General features: G+C 49.5%; 1 protein-coding gene across 3 annotated transcripts in view; it reads right to left on the bottom strand.

Annotated features, from left to right (window-relative positions):
* Dgkg (diacylglycerol kinase gamma) overlaps nucleotides 1–18,307 on the bottom strand; it is a 209,540-nt gene that overhangs the window by 84,723 nt on the left and 106,510 nt on the right. For all 3 annotated transcript variants that reach the window (XM_006985051.4, XM_016003621.3, XM_076548617.1), the window contains 6 exons: nucleotides 17,467–17,546; nucleotides 16,107–16,181; nucleotides 13,666–13,751; nucleotides 9,208–9,297; nucleotides 7,546–7,706; nucleotides 21–85 (listed from right to left, as the gene is read on the bottom strand). In XM_006985051.4, the coding sequence (XP_006985113.1) occupies nucleotides 21–85; nucleotides 7,546–7,706; nucleotides 9,208–9,297; nucleotides 13,666–13,751; nucleotides 16,107–16,181; nucleotides 17,467–17,546 (557 nt within the window). The remainder of the gene's footprint in view (nucleotides 1–20; nucleotides 86–7,545; nucleotides 7,707–9,207; nucleotides 9,298–13,665; nucleotides 13,752–16,106; nucleotides 16,182–17,466; nucleotides 17,547–18,307) is intronic.

Consider the following 18,307-nt stretch of genomic DNA (forward strand, 5'->3'; position numbering starts at 1 on the left):
CAGCTCGCATGCTCGCTTACCTGCTGTTGAATTTTTCAGGATGTTTCTCTCTCATCATGTGGAATCTGTGTGCAATGGAAGCATCCTGGAAACAAAAGAAAAGAAGGCAGAAAGAAGCCTGGTTAATGGTTGTGGCCATGAGCTGTGGTGGGAAGGGACACCTAGATGCCCCTGAATGCCCAAATTCCGGAGACTCCAAGTCACAGCGGCTCAGCATCACGTCCAGGGGTAAGCTAGTGCCAGCACTCAGTCCTCTTAAGAGCTTAGCTTGGTTGGTTGCTTCGGGGTCCTGGCAACTATCTCTGTATCTCAGGCCCTGCGAACAGCCGCAGTTCAGCCTGAGACCCTAGCTCTTTGGAGACTGAGGCAAGAGCAGGCTCTAGAGGGAAGAAAAAGCCACTCTTCCCTCCCAGGACAGTGAGGGTCTCTGCTCAGGTGAAGCCAGGAGCCTGTGGGGACGGTGGTGGGGCATAAAAGAGGGAATATTTTTGACTCATGAGAAGTTACAAAAAATAGTACATTTCTCGCGTCCCATTCACCCAGCTTCCAGCAAATGATGACATCTTACACAACACAGGTCAAAACCCCGAGAAGAGGCTGGGAGAGGCTATTGTGCATTAACCCTTTGTTGTCTGTGTCTCAAGTTTCGCTGATAGTAAAAGTGTATTAAGCTTAGTAGCTTCTGCTTATTGATTATTCTGTCCACAGGACTGCTTCCGAAGCCAGTAGGAATCTCCGATCCCTTCCTTACACTTCATTGTGCTACCTCCCCCTTTGGCTGCGCTATTGGCCACCTGTACCTCAGAACTCACCATGAGGCTCCCATGATACTACATTACTGGGTGTCTCATCTTCACTTTGGAACCTCTCAGCCCCGAGTCTCTGCATCTCATACTCTCGTCACAGCCATCCTGTGAATGCTCATGCTTGTGACTAGGGTTTAGATGCTGAGGGCTCCATGATCTGTAGTCCAGAACAGGATCCAACACTGAACTCAATTCTCCTTCAAACCCAGCCTTCGGCACTTCTTACAGAGCCTACTTTCCAACAGAGGAGTGTGTACTGTCCCCTTATCACCCAGTCCCCATCTAACACTGTGGGGGCAGATACTGAACCCTGGAAATAAACTGGCTGACTGGGTTGGAGAGGGCACATCCCAGAAACAATGAGCTGATTTAGATTTGCTCAACAGCATCAGTGAAACACAGAAATCTCTGGACATAGCGGTACATGCCTGTAGGCTAAGTATGGGGGATCCTGGGGCAGGAGGATCAAGGATAGCCTGGACTACAAGGTGGGACTATATCTCAACAAACCAAACCAATCAACCAACAAAACCCTTAAAATACATATACTAGACTATGTGTCTGAAAGATCCTTAAAATTCCATGGAGCAGATTTTTAGCTAATGTATATTCTCTCTTCTTTTCTTCCCTCCCTCCCTCTCTCCTTCCTTCTCTCTCTCCCTAAATCCCTCCCTTCTCCTTTCCTCCCTTCCTTCCTTCCCCCTTTTCTTTCTCTCTGAGACAGGCTCTTACCATATGATTCTGGCTGGCCTTGAGTTCACTATGTAGACCCTGTTAAACTTGGAGATATCCTCCTGCCTCTGTCTCCCTGGGATTAAAGAGACGGGCATATCCCGTCTCTTGATAAGGAAACTACAACAGAGCAGTTTCCTGTGCTGACTTTTACCTTGGTTTTAGCATCAGGAGAGACAAGTGCCGTTCACTGAAGAAGCTTTTGGGGTATATACTATATGTGATGAAGTTTTCACTAGAGATAAGAGTGACCCCAGCCAACAGCCACCATGTGAAATCTAGGACAGGTCTAGGCTTACTTTGTGGTTGGTTACTTTGTGGTTCCTTAAGAGTTTAATGGTTAAATTTTTTGCTATTGACTTATTCTTGTAGTTTTCAGACTCATTAAGAGCTGAAGGTCTGGGTAGAGTCACCTTGTGGACACATGGTGGAAGGTGTCAAAACTCAGGGAGGGCCCCAGAGGGCCCCGCCCCTCCCACCTCTGGACCCACACAGCCTACTCAGTTTCTCTGGGCAGCAGCGCTTCCTAGCCCAGACCATGCCCACCTCCCTGTCTGTCTTTCAGCAAGTTTCTCTGAACATTCCTGACAAGATACATGTGACATTTATCAAATGATTTTCTAGAATTCCAGTAAGCATTCCATCTGTGTTCCTTTGAAGGATGGATTTTCTTTTGTCAGAAACAAAACAACCCCCAAACAAACAACAAACAACCCAAAGCAAATATCCATATCTTGTGTGGCATGATTTGTACACTGCTGTGGAAGAATCCTTTTCTACACTATGAATATATATTACTCTCATTTACTAATAAAAAGCTGATTGGCTGATAGCTGGTCAGGAAGAGCTTGAGTGCCAGACTAGGAGAATTCAGGGAGTTGCCAAAAATCTTGGAGAAAAAAGATGAGAATGCCATATTGAGAAAAGGTGCCAAGCCACGTGTTTAAACATAGATAAGAATTATAGATTAACTTAAGTGTAAGAGCTAGTTAGTAGTAAGCCTGAGCTATTGGCTGAGCATTTATAATTAATATAAGCCTCTGTGTGGTAATTTGGGAAGCAGTTGCTGAGGGAACAGGTAGTTGGGACAGAAAATGTCCATTTACAGTACACCACTGCTATTATCCCCAATAAAGCTGGGACTGACTCCTGGGTTTAATTCCCAGGATATTTGTGGATACTCTTCTCTCTGCTTTTATCACTGTAACAAGTCTTTCACTGTCCAGCCAGCTCTCAAATAATGACATGGTGACTTCTTATTAATTATGAAAGCTCACCTTATAGCTTAGACTTGTTCTTAAGTATCTCTTACAACTTAAATTAACCCATTTCTATTAATCTATGGTTTGTCATGTGTTTTTCCCCCCTTTCTTTCATTCTGTATGTCCAACTCCCTCTCGTGTCTCATTGGCGTCTCCTCTGTGCCTCAATTATTTCCTCCTACTTTCTCTCTGTGCCTGGAAGTCCTGTCTAAACCTCCTGCCTAGCTATTGGCCACTTAAAGCTCTTTATGAGATGAATCATAGCAATACATCTTCACCCAGTGTACAAATACCCCCACACCATATCACCCTTGGTTTTTCCATTACCAAGTTTTGTGTGGCTTCTTATTCCAAAAGCCAACATTTACAATGTTGTTAGCTCAGCATGTGACTCCTAATCTGACAGTGTAATCTCTTGACAAATATATGAATCAGCAAGGGAGAGCTAAGCTGTCTTGAAAAAACAGGGTAAAGACTCTGACCATGTTTGTCTCCTGGGGGATAGAAAAAAATTGAAGCTTGCTTTTTCTCTGTTGAGAGGCTCTGTGCTGAGCACTGACCATAGCATATTCATTTTATGGGTTCAGATACTTTCTTGATGGTAATTAAAACAAAATCACACTTCTATCCTAGAAAGAGTGGTGGGTATTGCAGGCCAGTGGAAGCAATGGTATTTCTGACAGCCTCCAGTCAGCGAGCGTTCTATGGGGCGTGGGCTGAAAGGGAGATGAAGTATGGACAGGGGCTGTTTTTCTACAGCCAAAACCTCAAACACATGGTTGGATGGAGGGTTTTGGCTCTCTCTCAAACATAAATTGCTATCATTTGGACTCTGAGATATTGGAATGTCTAGGCCAGCACTGTGTAGTAGAAATATAGCATGTTTGTAACTTAGAAGTTTCTAGAAGCCACACAAAAAAAGTAAAAAGAAACAGATGAAATTAACTTACGAATGTTTTAATTAATCCAATATACCCCAAATTTTATAATTTCTATATATAAAAATTATTGATATATTTAAATTTTTTCCTTAGATCTCATTTTTGAAACGTGTGGTTTTTTTTTTGTTTTGTTTTGCTTTTTAGCATTTACCCACACCTTAAATTAGGCAAGGCATTTCAGACACACAGTAAAAACGTGTGGCTTATGCTTGCCATCCTGGACAGTGCAGGGCTAAGTCACACTAGCAACTTCTGGAGACAGAGACAGGAAAGACCACAGGGCAGATTACTTGAAATTTGGATTGTTTTTAAAATTTACGGCAGATTAGGGAGTGGGAAAGATGTGGCTGGTATATCCAAGTCATATCTCAGCGAGTCCCACAATGACAGATCAGAACTCAGTGCTGAGAGAATCCAAGTTTGCAGGTATCTGTCTTGTCGACACCTTCCCTTAGTGGAGAGGAGGCTTGCCACTGGGGAACAACACTAACAACAATCGATAAGGTGGAGAATGGCGTGTGGGCTGGTGGCCCTCTGGCATTCAAAATAGGTTTGGCTGAGTCGAGGGATTAGCTGCTTCCCACTCTGGTAAGACTCACTGAAAGCAGAGCCTGTGAGGAGTTCCGAGTTGCACAAGCTCCAGGAATTACTTCCTAGTCCCTGACTTCCTGTCACCAACACCTGGTCATCCTGACCTTTCAGCTGTTCCAAAAATAGAGAGCGGGGAGGAGGAAGCCAAAGAAGTCAGAGGAAGTGATGTCCTGGATGACTCTGTTGAAGACCTCTTCCCGGGGGATGTCCGCGGAGAGGAAGGTGATAAAACCAAATGGCTGAATCTCCATCGGCTTGGGCTCCTGTCCTGTGTGGGTATACGGCGGCGGCGGCGGGCCACAGCGACTCCCAGGGAGATTCTGTCTTACTCAACCCTCTGTCTAGTAAATGAGTTCTGTTTGCACCCAGGGGCACCATGGCCATCATCTTTATAGTTGCAAGGCAGCAGCCATTTGTTCGGTGGGCATGGCAAGTCCTTCTTCTGCGAGGCAAACACTGCACGCGTCTCTTTGCCAGGGGAGTCTGCCCGTATATTTAAGCATCACGGGAGGTAGAGCCTGCTTGGTTTACATACCTACTTCTCTCACCGAGTTTGGGAAGTCAAATAGGAGGCAAGACCTTCTGCAAATGTCAGCCCCAGGCTCTGCCAGGGTTTCGCGTTAGGTACTTATTTTCTCAGGATTTTTACCTCCCAGCTTTTAAAGATCGAGAACACATACCCTGCAAACATTCTCTTGAGGAAGCTAAGGGCACACCAATGAGATAAAAAGTCCCATCTCCTTGCTCATCTACAATATGGCAATAAGTACGCACAAACGAAAGGTCTATGAAAAGAACTATGAAGACGATATGCTTGGAATATTGTAGGCCAGCCTAGGGCAGGTGGGTAAACATGTTGGCCGCTGAGGGTGATGGTATTCTGTTTGTGCTTCCGTGGAGGGCAATTAGCCTCTTTCCTTCCTACCCGCTTCTCTCCTTGGTTCCCTCCCTCCTTCACGACTTCCTCCCCTTTCCTTCCAGCCGCTCACCTTCCTCCTGAAAGAACGCATTAAACCGTGATTCTTGGCTCTTACATTTATGGCCTGGGTATCTAGTTGAGGGGAGGCTGTCTACAGGACAACTGTGTGGAGACAGACAGGCATTGGGAACTGAGTTCCTTCCAGCCAGAGCCGGGTTAAGAGAGGGAAGGTGTGTTGGAGGTTCTGAAGGTAGCCATGCTTGTAACCTGCCAACCGGAAGCTCCCGGGCAGCCTAGCCCATCCCGCTGCTCAGCGATCAGTTCCGGCTGGCTGCTTTCACGGCGCGAGCATCCTCTCTTTTCTCATGTCCCTCTCTTTCATTACTTCAATTCTAATGTCTCTGTGCCAGACCCACTTCCTTAGTACATTCTGCTCAGTGCTGTCCCCCTCTCTGAGGCCTTAGACAGGAACATCAGCATCAGAATGCTTCCAGGGGCTCGTTAAAGATGCAGAATCACAGACCTCGCTGAGAGCCACGGAGTCAAATTACGGTCCGACTCCGGTGCTGGGCGGGATTTCCCTTTAAAGGTGGGTGCTGCAGAGCCGTCCCCCACTGGGTTTGGAGACCTCCCCTCACTCCTGTTCCCTGTAGCTGTGTGAAGATGGAGGGGGCTGTGCAGAGGCCGCAGCTAAGAGCACTGTATGCTGATCCCTACCTAGCTCCACCACACACTGGCTTGGACTCACACAAATGCAACAACCACATCGGGAAACAGGATAATCCGGCAGTAGGAGAATCAGGCTGGGTGCACCACAGGTACTCCACCAACACCAGCAAGTTGCATGGTGATTATGGCAGGGAAGAGATGTGAGATTTGGTAAAGTTGATGGTGGGAGGCCCATACTCTGGGAGCCTGGCAGAGGCAAGGGCGCCCACCTGTCTGGAGCTGAAGATATCTGGGCAGAGAAGGAGAAGGACCTGAGTATAAGAAAGGTGTGTGTGTGTGTGTGTGTGTGTGTGTGTGTGTGTGTGTGTGTGTGTGTGTGTGTGACTGTACCTTCCCTGAAGATGGCCCTGAAAGAGGGCTTGGGAAAGTGTCTCTCTACCACAAGTCGGGAATCCGGGGGTTGGGGAGAGGCATAATCCAGTTAAGACGTAGGGACTCCTAGTGCATCACCTCCACACTCACAACGTCTTACCCTGGACCCACAATGCCTTGCCTGCTTCAGTCATAGCAAAGGGTGATGGAGTAGGAGTGAGAAGGTGAAGGCAAATGCCTTCATCCGAGCCTGTTTCTTCACTCAGAAAACGGGAGAAACAGTGTCCTACCATGCATCAGAAGAACAGAGACCAACAACACAGAAAACCACCGCAAACGTGGGAACACCTCACTCCTTCTGTAAACGTGAGCTATGGTTATTTTTTAGTTCCCTTTCTCTCCCGTTGTTTTAGCCTTACTAAAAAGCAAAACTTCTTCCTTAAACCTCATATCCCCTTGGGCTATCTATAAGGCCCCATCTCCATCTCCACCCCCATTATCACCAACAGTCTCAAAAGAGGCACAAGAAAAAACAAGCATAGGTATCTGGCACCAGACGATGGCCTAGAGGGTCTCATGTGCACATGACATTGGCCAGAACAATCCCACATCCCAGGAGGCAGAAAGAAAGGATGCTCAGACTGAATGCTGACTGGAGATGAGTCCGGGTGCTGGGAGGAGCCCTAAGCCTCCGGTAAAATAGGATTAAGGAGTGTCGTGAAGGCTGGAATGCATGAGCCCACCATAGTACAGAGCACACCGCCTGAGGACCAGAGGGAGGAGAACCCTCCTACGGGTGTATGGAGCACTTTGGAGTGTGTGTGGTAGGGCTGGGAGGAAGGGTGTGAGCAGGAGGAAAGGAGTCTGAGTGTTGTCTACCAAGCCCGGTGGATGCCTGTGGTCATTCCTCAGATCAGAATTCTCAAATCCTCACACTCCCACAAGGGATTCTTCCTGGCCTTAATTCTTGGTATTTGTTTCCTTTAACTGTTTCATATTATCTGAAGGATAGATACATTTTAAGAAAAATTCCAGTCTTTTCTTCTGTTAGTTAAAAGTCTAGGGGGTAAGGATTTCTTCTACAGTCAAGGGGTAGAATCGCTATGATCAGGGTGGCCACAGACATGTCAGATTTGAGGATGCTCAGACTCAAGTCAGGGCTAGGGACAAACAGAATGGGTAAGGAGTAGGGGCCCAGAGGGTCAATGAACACTTTTTGGTCATTCAGCAAAAGCAATCAATGACCAACTTACCACACCAATGGAGAAGTAGTTGTTCATGATGTTGTATGGGACCTGGTCTCCGTTCTCCATCTCTTCCCTGGGGATGACTTCCAGACACCAACGGTCCAGCATCACCAAGGGGCTCTGTTCAATTTCCTTCAGGATCTTCGTCAAGCTGCCCCCTTCGTAACCTGTGGACAAGGACATGGAGTGTACCGCCAGGGCAGAGAGGCGAAGTTGTTGCTTACGCAGGGCCAGAGACTCTTTAGGCATTTGTGACTAGAAGACTTCTGGGTGTCTTTGGGCTGGAGACACTTATGTTCTCTGAGTCAGGGAGGAGAGGACAGTAGGGGGTAACTAACAAGAGTTTGGGGGGAGGCGTGAGTTGAAAGCCCAAGAGCAAAAAAAAAAAAAAAAAAAAAAAACTAGAGGTAGGCACAGCTCTGGGGCTGAAGCAAGCCCTAGAGAAAGGGTGACCTGACGAATGAAGTTATGTCGTTTGCAGGAAATGGATAGAACGAAGGATTATCATGTTAAGTGAAATAAGCTAGACTTATTTAGGTCTACATTTTAGAAAAGATATTGTTTGCTTTCATATGTATAATAGAGATCAAACACGTGTTTACATATATCTCAATATGTATCTATCATCCATCCATCTCCCCATCTGTTACCTATCTATCCATCCATCCATCTATATATCTACCTATTATCCACCATCCACCCACTCACCCACCCACCTGACTTGAAGGCAGAAGGTGCACTATTGGAAAAGAACATGGGTAATAGGATGTGGATCAGGAGAAGGTATTAGTGTTAGATATGATTAAAGAACAGGATAAACATATGTGAGGAAGGCTGAACAGAACGTATTATTTTATACAGCAAATATACCACTAGTTGGAAGAAAGAAAAAGGAAGGAGAGAAGGAAAGGAGGGCGGGGCAGACTGGTCAGCTGCAGGGCTGGGTAGTTGTGTGGAAGACAGCGGATCTGCCCCAAGACTGTATTGTGTGGTGATAGGGCATCCGGGTGCGATGACTTCTTCTGTCTCATCCTCCACAAAAGAGCCCGGGTACCGGTGTCCTGGCCTGGTCTGGTATTGCTCCCTTAAGGGGTCAACCCCTTCCCGCAGTGGAGCTGGGCTTTGTGCTCTGCCACAAGCCGCATGCTGCCCAGCTGCATCAGCTGCTTTGTCTGCAAAGTCCTTGACCCTTGCTCTAAAAGCCATCACCACTCCGTGTTCCACTTAGGAGAATTTCAAAATGAAAGCCCGTAACCCCAGGGGCCTGATAATCCAGGCGTCCCTAGTATCTCATGAGTAATTGGTGATGCGGTATTTCAGTCTGCATTCTGAATCCATGTATCGGGCGAGCAGACAGGAGGCGCTGGAAGAGATTTGTCTTTATCCTACAGTTGACCATGCCCTCCTGGAGGAGGCAGGCTCTCAGCTGATGGCTTCAGGACTAGAGTCAAACCTGAAGAGCCTAAGCAGGATCCTGGAACCCAGAGGAGGGGGCTCCTGTTCCAGACCCAGCACGGAACAGCAGGATTATGGATCAGAAATGACTGTTGTTGACTATCATCCTGTGGGAACTGACTCGTAAAAGGTAAGTCTGCCTAGCTCTGCACAGCACGCCCCCCCCCCCCCCCCGAAAACACCCAAATGCTTGGCTCCAGTGTGACGACTCACCTCCTCCCCAGCGGAGACATCTCGCTAGGTCATTCCCCGTTCCAAGAGGCAGGACAGCCACGGGTGGATGTTTTGTGAAGTTGGCCTTATCTGCAACCCACATGCAGGAACAGACATGCCTCGTGATTACAGATGGCTGCATTAGCTTATAATCCCCACCTGTTGCTTGCCTCCCCCTGCCCCGCCCCCACTGTAATCACCGAATCCTTCTGCAGTGGGGAACACACCCCTTGTTGAGGCCATCCACAATATTTGCAACGTGTTAGTCGCTACAAGTTTACTGAAGTTGTCCATCCATTCTTCATAGTGAGCTAAATCTGTCTCCCTAGAATTTGCACCGATTTAACCGAAACATGTCTCAATTCTGTTCTTCAAGGTGACAGCACACGCGGCCAGAGCATTGGCTCATGTGATTTTAATACTCAATGATGACCAACGTTTGTTCCCACTTATGGCCCACAGGAACCTAGCAAAGATGGAGGTTTATGGAGGAGAAGCGATTCCAGAGCCTGGATCCAAACTCAGATCTGTGGCTTTTCAAGTCCATCTTGCTGTGTCCTCAGGGGCGAGGCAGGGCATAGTGAAGGAGGTGTGCCTGGCAGTGGGGGGTGGTGGGGTCTCTGGAAAACTGACGAAGCTCACTGAAAGCCATTTATATTTTAATGCCTTATGAAACAACACCGTGCTAAAGTAGGGGAGCCTCCAGGTGTTACCTGACACCCACATACCCAGTTTATTATCTCATGACTCCTGCCGCTTTTTTTCCTTCATGGTTGTGCTGGAGCATTACCAGAACGGAGAAAAATGGCAGTCAACTGTGCTTTCATCTGCCTGTGGTGTTCAGCATGTAGGCAGGGCAGGGAAGGCTGGAGGGGGAGGTACGGGTACCCGCTGGGTTTTGAGGGGGCATGTACACAGACCCTGCCCTACAAGGTGCTCAGCACATTAGCCATGAGTAGGGGCTAGGGAGGGCTTCGGGGATCCGTGGGGGGAGCTCAAACTGGGGCTACCCTGGCAGCGCAGAGTTCAGAGGCAGGACCAGTTGCCTGACCTGTGCCCGACGTGGCTGATCGTGGGCCTGAGAGGACCGCTGATGGGCTGAGGTGGAAAACAGAGTGATGCCACGAACTCTGATTGTCCCTGACACGTGACTGGAGTCTCCCATCGTCTGGAGGGCACCTGTTTCTTTATGTCTGTCCCTTCTCCTGTGGTTGACACCTTGACAGGTTAGCCGTCCTTACAGCACTGAGCCCAGAAGTCTGCATCCTACCTTTCCCTTTTTCCTCAACCCCATTCACCCGCACAGCACTGCCTAGGAGCTGTCTCCAGAAGAGATTTCCCAGCAACCTCCTCTCTCCATCCCCATGGAGACATGAGTGAGTGCGGGGCTGATTTTTCCACACTGTTCCGGTTCCACAGCCTCCTTTTCTCCCCCCCCCCCCCAAGTCCACCCTCTTAGTGTGTTCTCCACATTCTGCCCGGGAAGGCAATGCCTGGGCCCAGACCCTGTATGTTAGTGCTCTGCTTTACCAATGTTGAGGCTTCCTCAGCATGCCTAGGCCTCAGGATCGAGGCTTCACCTTTCTTCCCAGCCTTCACTTTCGGCACACCCGGCTTCCCACCCTACCAGGAAACCATCCCAAAGTGTTCTCAGTCCTAACACTCCTGCTTCTCAGCACAGAAGCCGCCTCTTGTCACCTGGGTCTGCACTTGGTGGCTCCTCTATGCTTCTGGAGCCTCAGGGGCGGTGACCGTAGCATATTCTCTTGTAACTGCTCACTGGTTTGTTCCCTGAATGGACTGTAACTTCCTGGGACAGTGTGTTTCATTTGCCATGGCATCTCTACTTGGATCTACTGAGACCTGCCATATGCCAGAGGTGGTGGGAGGCGGCCCTGGCCAGGCACTCATGGTGCCTACAGTCTGCAGAGGAGACATGGCTCACCGAGGTCTTTGCACACATAATGTACGCTTGTATCTTTTTACTGAAAGGGGAAAGGTCCTGTTACGAGGTGACTGTGGCTGGCTGGTGTATAGCCCCCCACCCCCCAAAGAAGCTACACTTCGGTTGAGGCTGGGGAGCACTCCAGACGGGAGGACCATTTGGACAAGGCTCTGTGTGGGGAGAAAGAATGCCACATTTGAGGGGCTGAGAGCAGGGCTGGGTGGCTGGAACCCCCCCCCCCCAGAAAAGGAGGGAGAGCAATGACTCAGCTCCCTCAGCCCGGCAGGTCATTAGAAGAGTCTCTGTCATTTTCCGAGGAACAGCAGGAAGCTTTGGGTGTCTTATGCACACCACAAACCTGCTGATGTTAGGCAGAGTGTTATGGTTGTAGTGGGGAGGTGGGAGCGAGAACCTCAGTGGGGTGGTGGAGATCACGGCACAAGAGCTTAAATGCCGAACGAAGAAAGGAGCACGCTACACAGTCACCTCTTTCCTCCCTGGTGTCTCTTTGAACCACTAACCTGGTGAAAAAGCATAATATCCCTTTCATCTCACATCTCCCTCTTTTCTGAGCTATATTTGTCTCCGATGTTCCCTGCAGCGGAACTGTGTGTAGTGTTTCTCCAAGGGCTGTCTCTTCCTCTCAATGAGCGGGAGGGACTAAGGGGACTGTCCGAAGAGCCTGAGACTGCAGCCATGAGCTGCCTCTCCTTCTACAGCTGCTGGGTGGAAGAATCTTTCCTCTTCCCACAAACTTCAGAGCCCACAGTGGCAGCAGAGTGCTGTGTGTGTGGGTGGGGTGGGGGAGATGTGTATGATGTGTGTGTATGTATACATCTGGAGTGTGTGTGTGTGTGTGTGTGTGTGTGTGAGTGAGCGATGTGTATATGTATGTGTATGATGTGTATGTGTGTATTTATATATGTGGTGTGTGTGTGTGTGTGTGTGTGTGTGTGTGTGTGTGTGTGTGCGCATGGGAACCAAAGCCCAGCTGTAGGGGAGCAGCAGGTAGCCAGTATGCCTTCTCCCCTCCCACTCTGGAGGCCTCACCTTTCCTGCCTGACTTGGCTGGGGGTCTAGCTCTGGCCAGCCTTGATTCTTCTCATCCTTTTACCAACTGTGTCCAGATGTCACCAGACCTTGCTGCCTCGGCCCCCTAAAGACATACATTGCACCCTTCTCACATCTTCCTGTTTCCGCTGTGGCTCAGCCCCGGTCACCTCTCACTTGGGTCACCATGGGATCCTCCTAACTGGTTTCCTTGCTTCTGCTCTGTCTTTTAGCCTGCCATGTTCCTTCTTTGCTTAAAACCACCTGGTGTCTTGGGACTGTCCCACTCTAAAAGTCGTGTTCTACCTAATGCTCTACCTACCCACGGGACCCAGACCCTCATTCCCTCTGCTTCAACCTCTGTAAGGCTTCCTGTGTGCACTCTGCTCTTGGCCACGCTGGTCTGCCTTCAGCAGCCCATCCTGTTCCTACCGTAGGGCCTTGGCCCTTGCTGTTTCTTTTGTCTGGACTGTCCTCTTAGACACCCACACAGCTCAGTTCTCCAGTTCTTGGACATAGCATCACTTCGTATCACTTCCCTGACTATTCCTAGATTGCAATCCCACTCCACCCCTAGACTTCCTTTGTTCCTCTCTCCAATGCCCTCCGATGCTCTGTATCTTTCACTCATTTCTTCGTTACCTGGTTCTTGCCTCCAGAAACAGACTCTGCTAGGACAGTAATTTGGCCTCTTCGTTCATTGGTGGCATCTCTAGGGACTCCAGGAGGGCTTGGCTCATAGGGATTTGAGGCTGCACTTGTGTGATGCCTGACGGAAGGCGTGGAGCAGCCCTGGGTTCGTGGCTCGGGTCCTGCCCCCGTGACTCTGATGCCCTCCCACCCCAGTGTCTCTGATGGCAGCTTTCCTGTCTTTCCGTTCTCTACTGCAGAATTTACCTGGGTTCTGACTGGGTTTGGTCTTGACTATACACCATCCCCAAATTTCACAGATAATCTCCATCACTTTCTGGATCGAGGCAGGGCTAGGCTAGACCTCAGGCTCCCGGCCCTCCAGCCTGCATCCCTGCCTTTTCCAGGTAGGACACAGCCCAGCATGGTCCTGATCCCTGCTTGCATTGATCTGCATTTTCCAGATACATTTTCTGTGCTCCAGGCATTCATCTCCAGCTGATTTGCCTGCCGTGGACTGTGACCCATGCTTACTTAGCTCCTTGGCCTTTACTCATCACGTGACTCTGTCTGGATCTCTAGTCCCGCTTCAGATATATCTTGTTTTGCTGCTGCCCAGCTCTGTCTGTGGCAGATTTTTATTTTTAAGACAAAGCCTACAATGAAATTTTCCAGTACCCCTCCCCCAATATAATCAAGTATCAGTATATGAAAGGGTGGGCACCCGGATAGATATAGAATGGATGGCTTCATTCCTTCTTTAGTTCATTGCTTTCTGCTGACTTTAAATTTACCCATGATAAATAAGTAAAGGCCTTCCTGGCCATCCTTACCAATGCAATCCAAAATCCAGCCAACTGTCCCATCTCCGCCACAGGCAAGAACACGGAAGTCTGGAGTATCATGGAAAAAGTTCAATCTGCAAAGAAGAAAGACCACAGGGGTCTTGTCATTAGGTTGGGACTAACATTTGACGTGCGTGTGTGTGTGTGTGTGTGTGTGTGTGTGTGTGTGTGTGTGTGTGTGTGGTATGGTGTCGGGGACAGAACCTTAGTTTCCAGCATATGAAGCCAACTGTCAGTGAGCTACATTCCAGGCTTAACACTTGATACTTCTGAGTCAGAGTCTCCATGCTCCCTGGAATTAGGGAAAGATCTTGATTCTTTGGGGGTTGCGTCACTTACCATTCTGAATCCAGAATTTCCTATGCAGAGCTACTGAGTATGGAGAAAAATCAATGGTATGATGTTTTGTATGTGTGTGTGTGTATGTGTGTGTGTGCACCAATATCCTAATATAAAGAGAATCTGATCCAACATTCAACATAAATAGAAAACATTTTTGAAAATTTCTCAACTATTTGAGGAATTCCGTTTTTATATTTTGTCACCAATTTAGATAATCCCTAATGTTTTGATTCCTCTCAGGCTCTCCTGACTGCTGTCTTTATAACCACTTCTTTAAGAGAGAAGCACTTAATTATCTGGGTCTTCATTTTCTCTTCTGTGGGCCCCCTGCCAAGGGGAACAAGACCCCATCTTCCCCAGGAGCCTGAGTTCTATAGAGCAGGATCTGGGGCCCACGGACCTCCAATGGGTCTGTGGCTAGAATTCAGTGTCATGAAAACAGTCCATTAATATCTTCTCTAATCTCGAATGGAAACTTAGCATTTCTTTCTATTATGAATGTAGGCAACACACCACTGAGGCTTCGGCAGCACCTGTGACTGTCAAAGTGAGCATCACAGCTATTCCAGTGCCTCCTTACAGATGAGCCGTAAGTTGAATGCTGTCATTTCTGTAGCTCGTGGCTTTCAGCTCACAGTCATGGTTTAACCCAACTATGGATATTGCTGTTTCATATGTTGACAGAACGTATTCATTTACATACCACAAGTTTTTCTTTTTGTTTTTGACAACTACTTCTCAACATAATTAGTTTCCCTGGAAATGTCATATTATTTTATAGTCTGCATTAGAAAATATCGTTCAGTCCACCAGATTGCAACAGGAGTTCCTGGCAGAAGAAGTCAAGAGGCGCTGCTTTAGAGAAAATGGGACACGGGGACACCTGGAGGTACAGTTGAGGGACCTCAAGGCCTGCACGTCTCTCTTCTCAGCCAGGTGGTCTTAGAAGACCCTGGGTGCTCTGAGCGCCGACGCCGATGTTGGCAAGTCATTATGTTCTCTCACTCCCCTTGCAGACCCCTGCTCTCCTCAGGCAGTACATTCTAGATGGAGGCTCCCTTCAGCGGGACAGCCTGTCTGCCGGCACACGAACACGCACCACTGAAGATACTCTGGCGCCATCAGACCTCAAGCTTGTCCTTCGTAGGGAGAAGGATTGAAGGCTGAGAAGGCTGTGCTATTGAAATGCCCACCGAGGGAGGGACCGAAAAGGCCCCTGGCTGTTTTAGCACACTGCAGTGCTCTCCGGCAGTCACTGGCAGACACGTGACCACGACACCGACTGCAGGAGCCTGACCGACTTCTGAGTAAGTTTTACAGATAGGTGAATGTGCACCTGCGTGCCTTTCTCCTTTTAACTGGGTCTGATGCCTCCACTGCTATAAATAGCCCCTGTGTCAAACAACCAAAAGACAGGGACAGGCTCCATTTATAGGCACCTTACTCCAGCCCCTGGGAGGGAACCTCACTGAATCGAGAGTAGATATGCAGGTCAGGCCGTGTGAAAGCCCCGACCAGCAGATGGCGCTAGGGCACCAGCTCTGACTGGGCAGATGCCTTCAAACCCACTGAGGTGACAATTTCTGATGAAGAGGACAAGCTCTGCCCACCAGACCTTCACAGTCAAGCCACAGAGGCCCTGCCCCCTCTAGAGAGCAGGCAGGTGGGGGAAGGGTCAGGGCCGTGTAACCACTGCAAGACTGGATGATTCAGGAAAAGAGTGGTTTTGTTGCCTGAAATGCGCCCAGAGCAGAACACATGGCAGGACTCTGAGTCACCGTGTCAGTCTGCAGAGGGACAGCATTAAGAGTGCCACGGAGATATCAGCTAACCACCTTGCAAATAAGTTTGAATAAGCCACCAGCCGGACCCCCCTGCCAGTCCAGTGACGGGTTCATTGATTTCCCTCTGACATCAACACCTCCTCCAGTGACATGGAGCATGGGGCCACTTCCCAAATATAAACAGGGTCAAGGGACAGCAGTGGTAAGGCCGAAAAAGTCAAGAGTCAGAGCTTTAAAAGGCGTCAAAGGAGGGCATTTTCCTCAGAGACCAAAGCAGGCCAGAGAGAAGACTGATGTGCGTACCCTGGAGTAGGCCCCCCGTTGTCCAGGTTGAAAACTTGTTTGGGGTTGAGCAGGTAGTGGAACTTCCGAAGAATCCTGTGGGGGAAAGAAAGGAGTGACCGAGAGGGACAATGGTACCGCAGAAGTCACCTGGGGGCCAATACCGTTGGACCCATCTGTGGTGAGATCCAGCTGTCGCTTAAGCCTAAGAGGGGAAATGTTGCATGCACACCCCGATATCCCAGTGCACCTGGCACCCCCACATCCTTACCTCTGGCCCAAAGCTGCCTCACCATCTGACTCCAGCCCCACCCCAGGAACTGCTCGTTGTAGCAGCGATGGCAGAGAAGCCCAGAGCACAGGGCTGCCGTTCACATGCTCCCTCCCCATTAGGGACCTCTGGATAGTGTGTGGCTTGGGTAGGTGAGTCTGCCCTTTGCAGACTGTCCAGAGGTGCTGGGGGCCCCCGATGAGGAGGTCTGGTGTCCTCATAAGAGCACATGCAGGAGGAGGTGGGGCCGGGAGACTGAGAGCAATGACTATATCTGGCCTCGGTGTCTGGGCTCTAGCTTGGGACCGCTAGGTCAGTTTAGCAGACATGTTGCCTCTTGGACCGAGGTGGGGTCCTCACAGTACTTGCTTGAGCGCTACCCAATGTTATTTCTCTAAACCTGGATTTCTGTTCTCCATCCATCTGCTCATTTCCCAGACTGTGCAGGCCTGGGGGGCAGAGGGTTCTGCCTGTACCCATTTCTCCTCCCACTCTGCTGAGCTTACTCCAGCCTCGCCCAAAGCCTGCATTTCCCTCACTGTTAAGGTGGGGTTCGGGATAGGCTGCAAGGCCCTAATCAGGTGAGTCTCACCAAGTCTTTTAAACCAAGAAAAGACTTGGGCGGGGCAGGAAGGGACAGACCCCCCAGAACTTGACTCTGGCAGCCTGCACAGGGGCTCATGTGGTAGGTCCCCTGCTAAGCACGAGGTCTATTCTAATCCTTAAGGGAACCCTGTGAGAGGTGATGTCACTGCCATCTGTGTCGCAGAGGAGGAAACTGAGGCATGGGGAATTAACTCACCTGGGCCACGTGATGAAGTGGCAAGTGGCCATGAGCCCGGGTTTCCTTGACCACACAGTCTACTTTGTTGGGGTTGAGGGGAGGAAGAGGTTCAGGACAGGCTGTCTTAGCATTTCTATTTTGTTGTTTTTATTTTTCAAGACAGGGTCTCTCTATGTAGCCCTGGCTTTCCTGGAACTCGATTTGTAGACCAGGTTGGCCTCGAACTCAAAGAGATCCACCTGCCTCCTGCCTCCCGAGTGCTGAGATTAAAGATGTATGCCACCACACCCGGCTGCCTTTCTATTTTGAAACAAAAGAGGACATACCTTTCTCCTTGTCTCCCTCCACTTTTGGGGTTCACCAAGACCAGCAGGGGGTGAGTTCCTGGGCTGGGGATGATCTTATACTTAAAAACGAGAAGAAAAAGAAATGAGCATTATTCAGCAGTAGGATGATGTTGAGTGTTGGGAGGTGGATGGGAAGCCGGCCCAGGCAGGGAGGAGAGGAAGGAGGGGGGGCTATTTGTCTGCTGGCTGAGCTTTCTGAGGGAGAAAAACAGCTGTTCCCAGCTTGAGAGACTTTTAAGGGGGTTAATGGCAATGAGAGTTGGAATTTGGCTTCAGAGGAAGGGCAGTGGCACCAGCTTCAAATGATATAACTGTGTGGCAGTATGCCCATGGCCACAGGTCAAAATTCATGAGGGACATGGTGAAACAGTCTGGGGGTACACCCCCCAAGTCACATGCACCATGAGCACTCAGGCCCCAGCACCCTCCGAATCCACATATCCTGACCCAGTTTTCCTCCTAAGCTCACGTTCCTCACTATCCCGTGGATGCCTCACCATGGGTACCGCACCATCATGCCCAGACAGACTGTGTTTCACATAAAGCTGGTCCTCCCGACTGGTGTCCTGCTCCTGTTCAAGGTGTGGTTACTCAACTGGGCATCCAGGGGGAGAGCCTGGCCTTCCAAGTCCTTCCCTAGAACTTCCCCGGCTGCCATCACCGTTCCCATGCTGCTGAGGCCTCTCCTACCCGCGACTGTATGCTCCGTACCCCCACCCCAGTTCCTTTCTGGGAGACCATATCAAACATGCTGCCCCTGCTAGCGCACCTGTAATGACACCCCGTTGCTCTCAGGATCAAATCCAAATCTCTAAGCCTG

This window comes from Peromyscus maniculatus, chromosome 12 (assembly GCF_049852395.1).
Source record: "Peromyscus maniculatus bairdii isolate BWxNUB_F1_BW_parent chromosome 12, HU_Pman_BW_mat_3.1, whole genome shotgun sequence".
In the NCBI taxonomy this organism is placed as follows: Eukaryota; Metazoa; Chordata; class Mammalia; order Rodentia; family Cricetidae; genus Peromyscus; species Peromyscus maniculatus.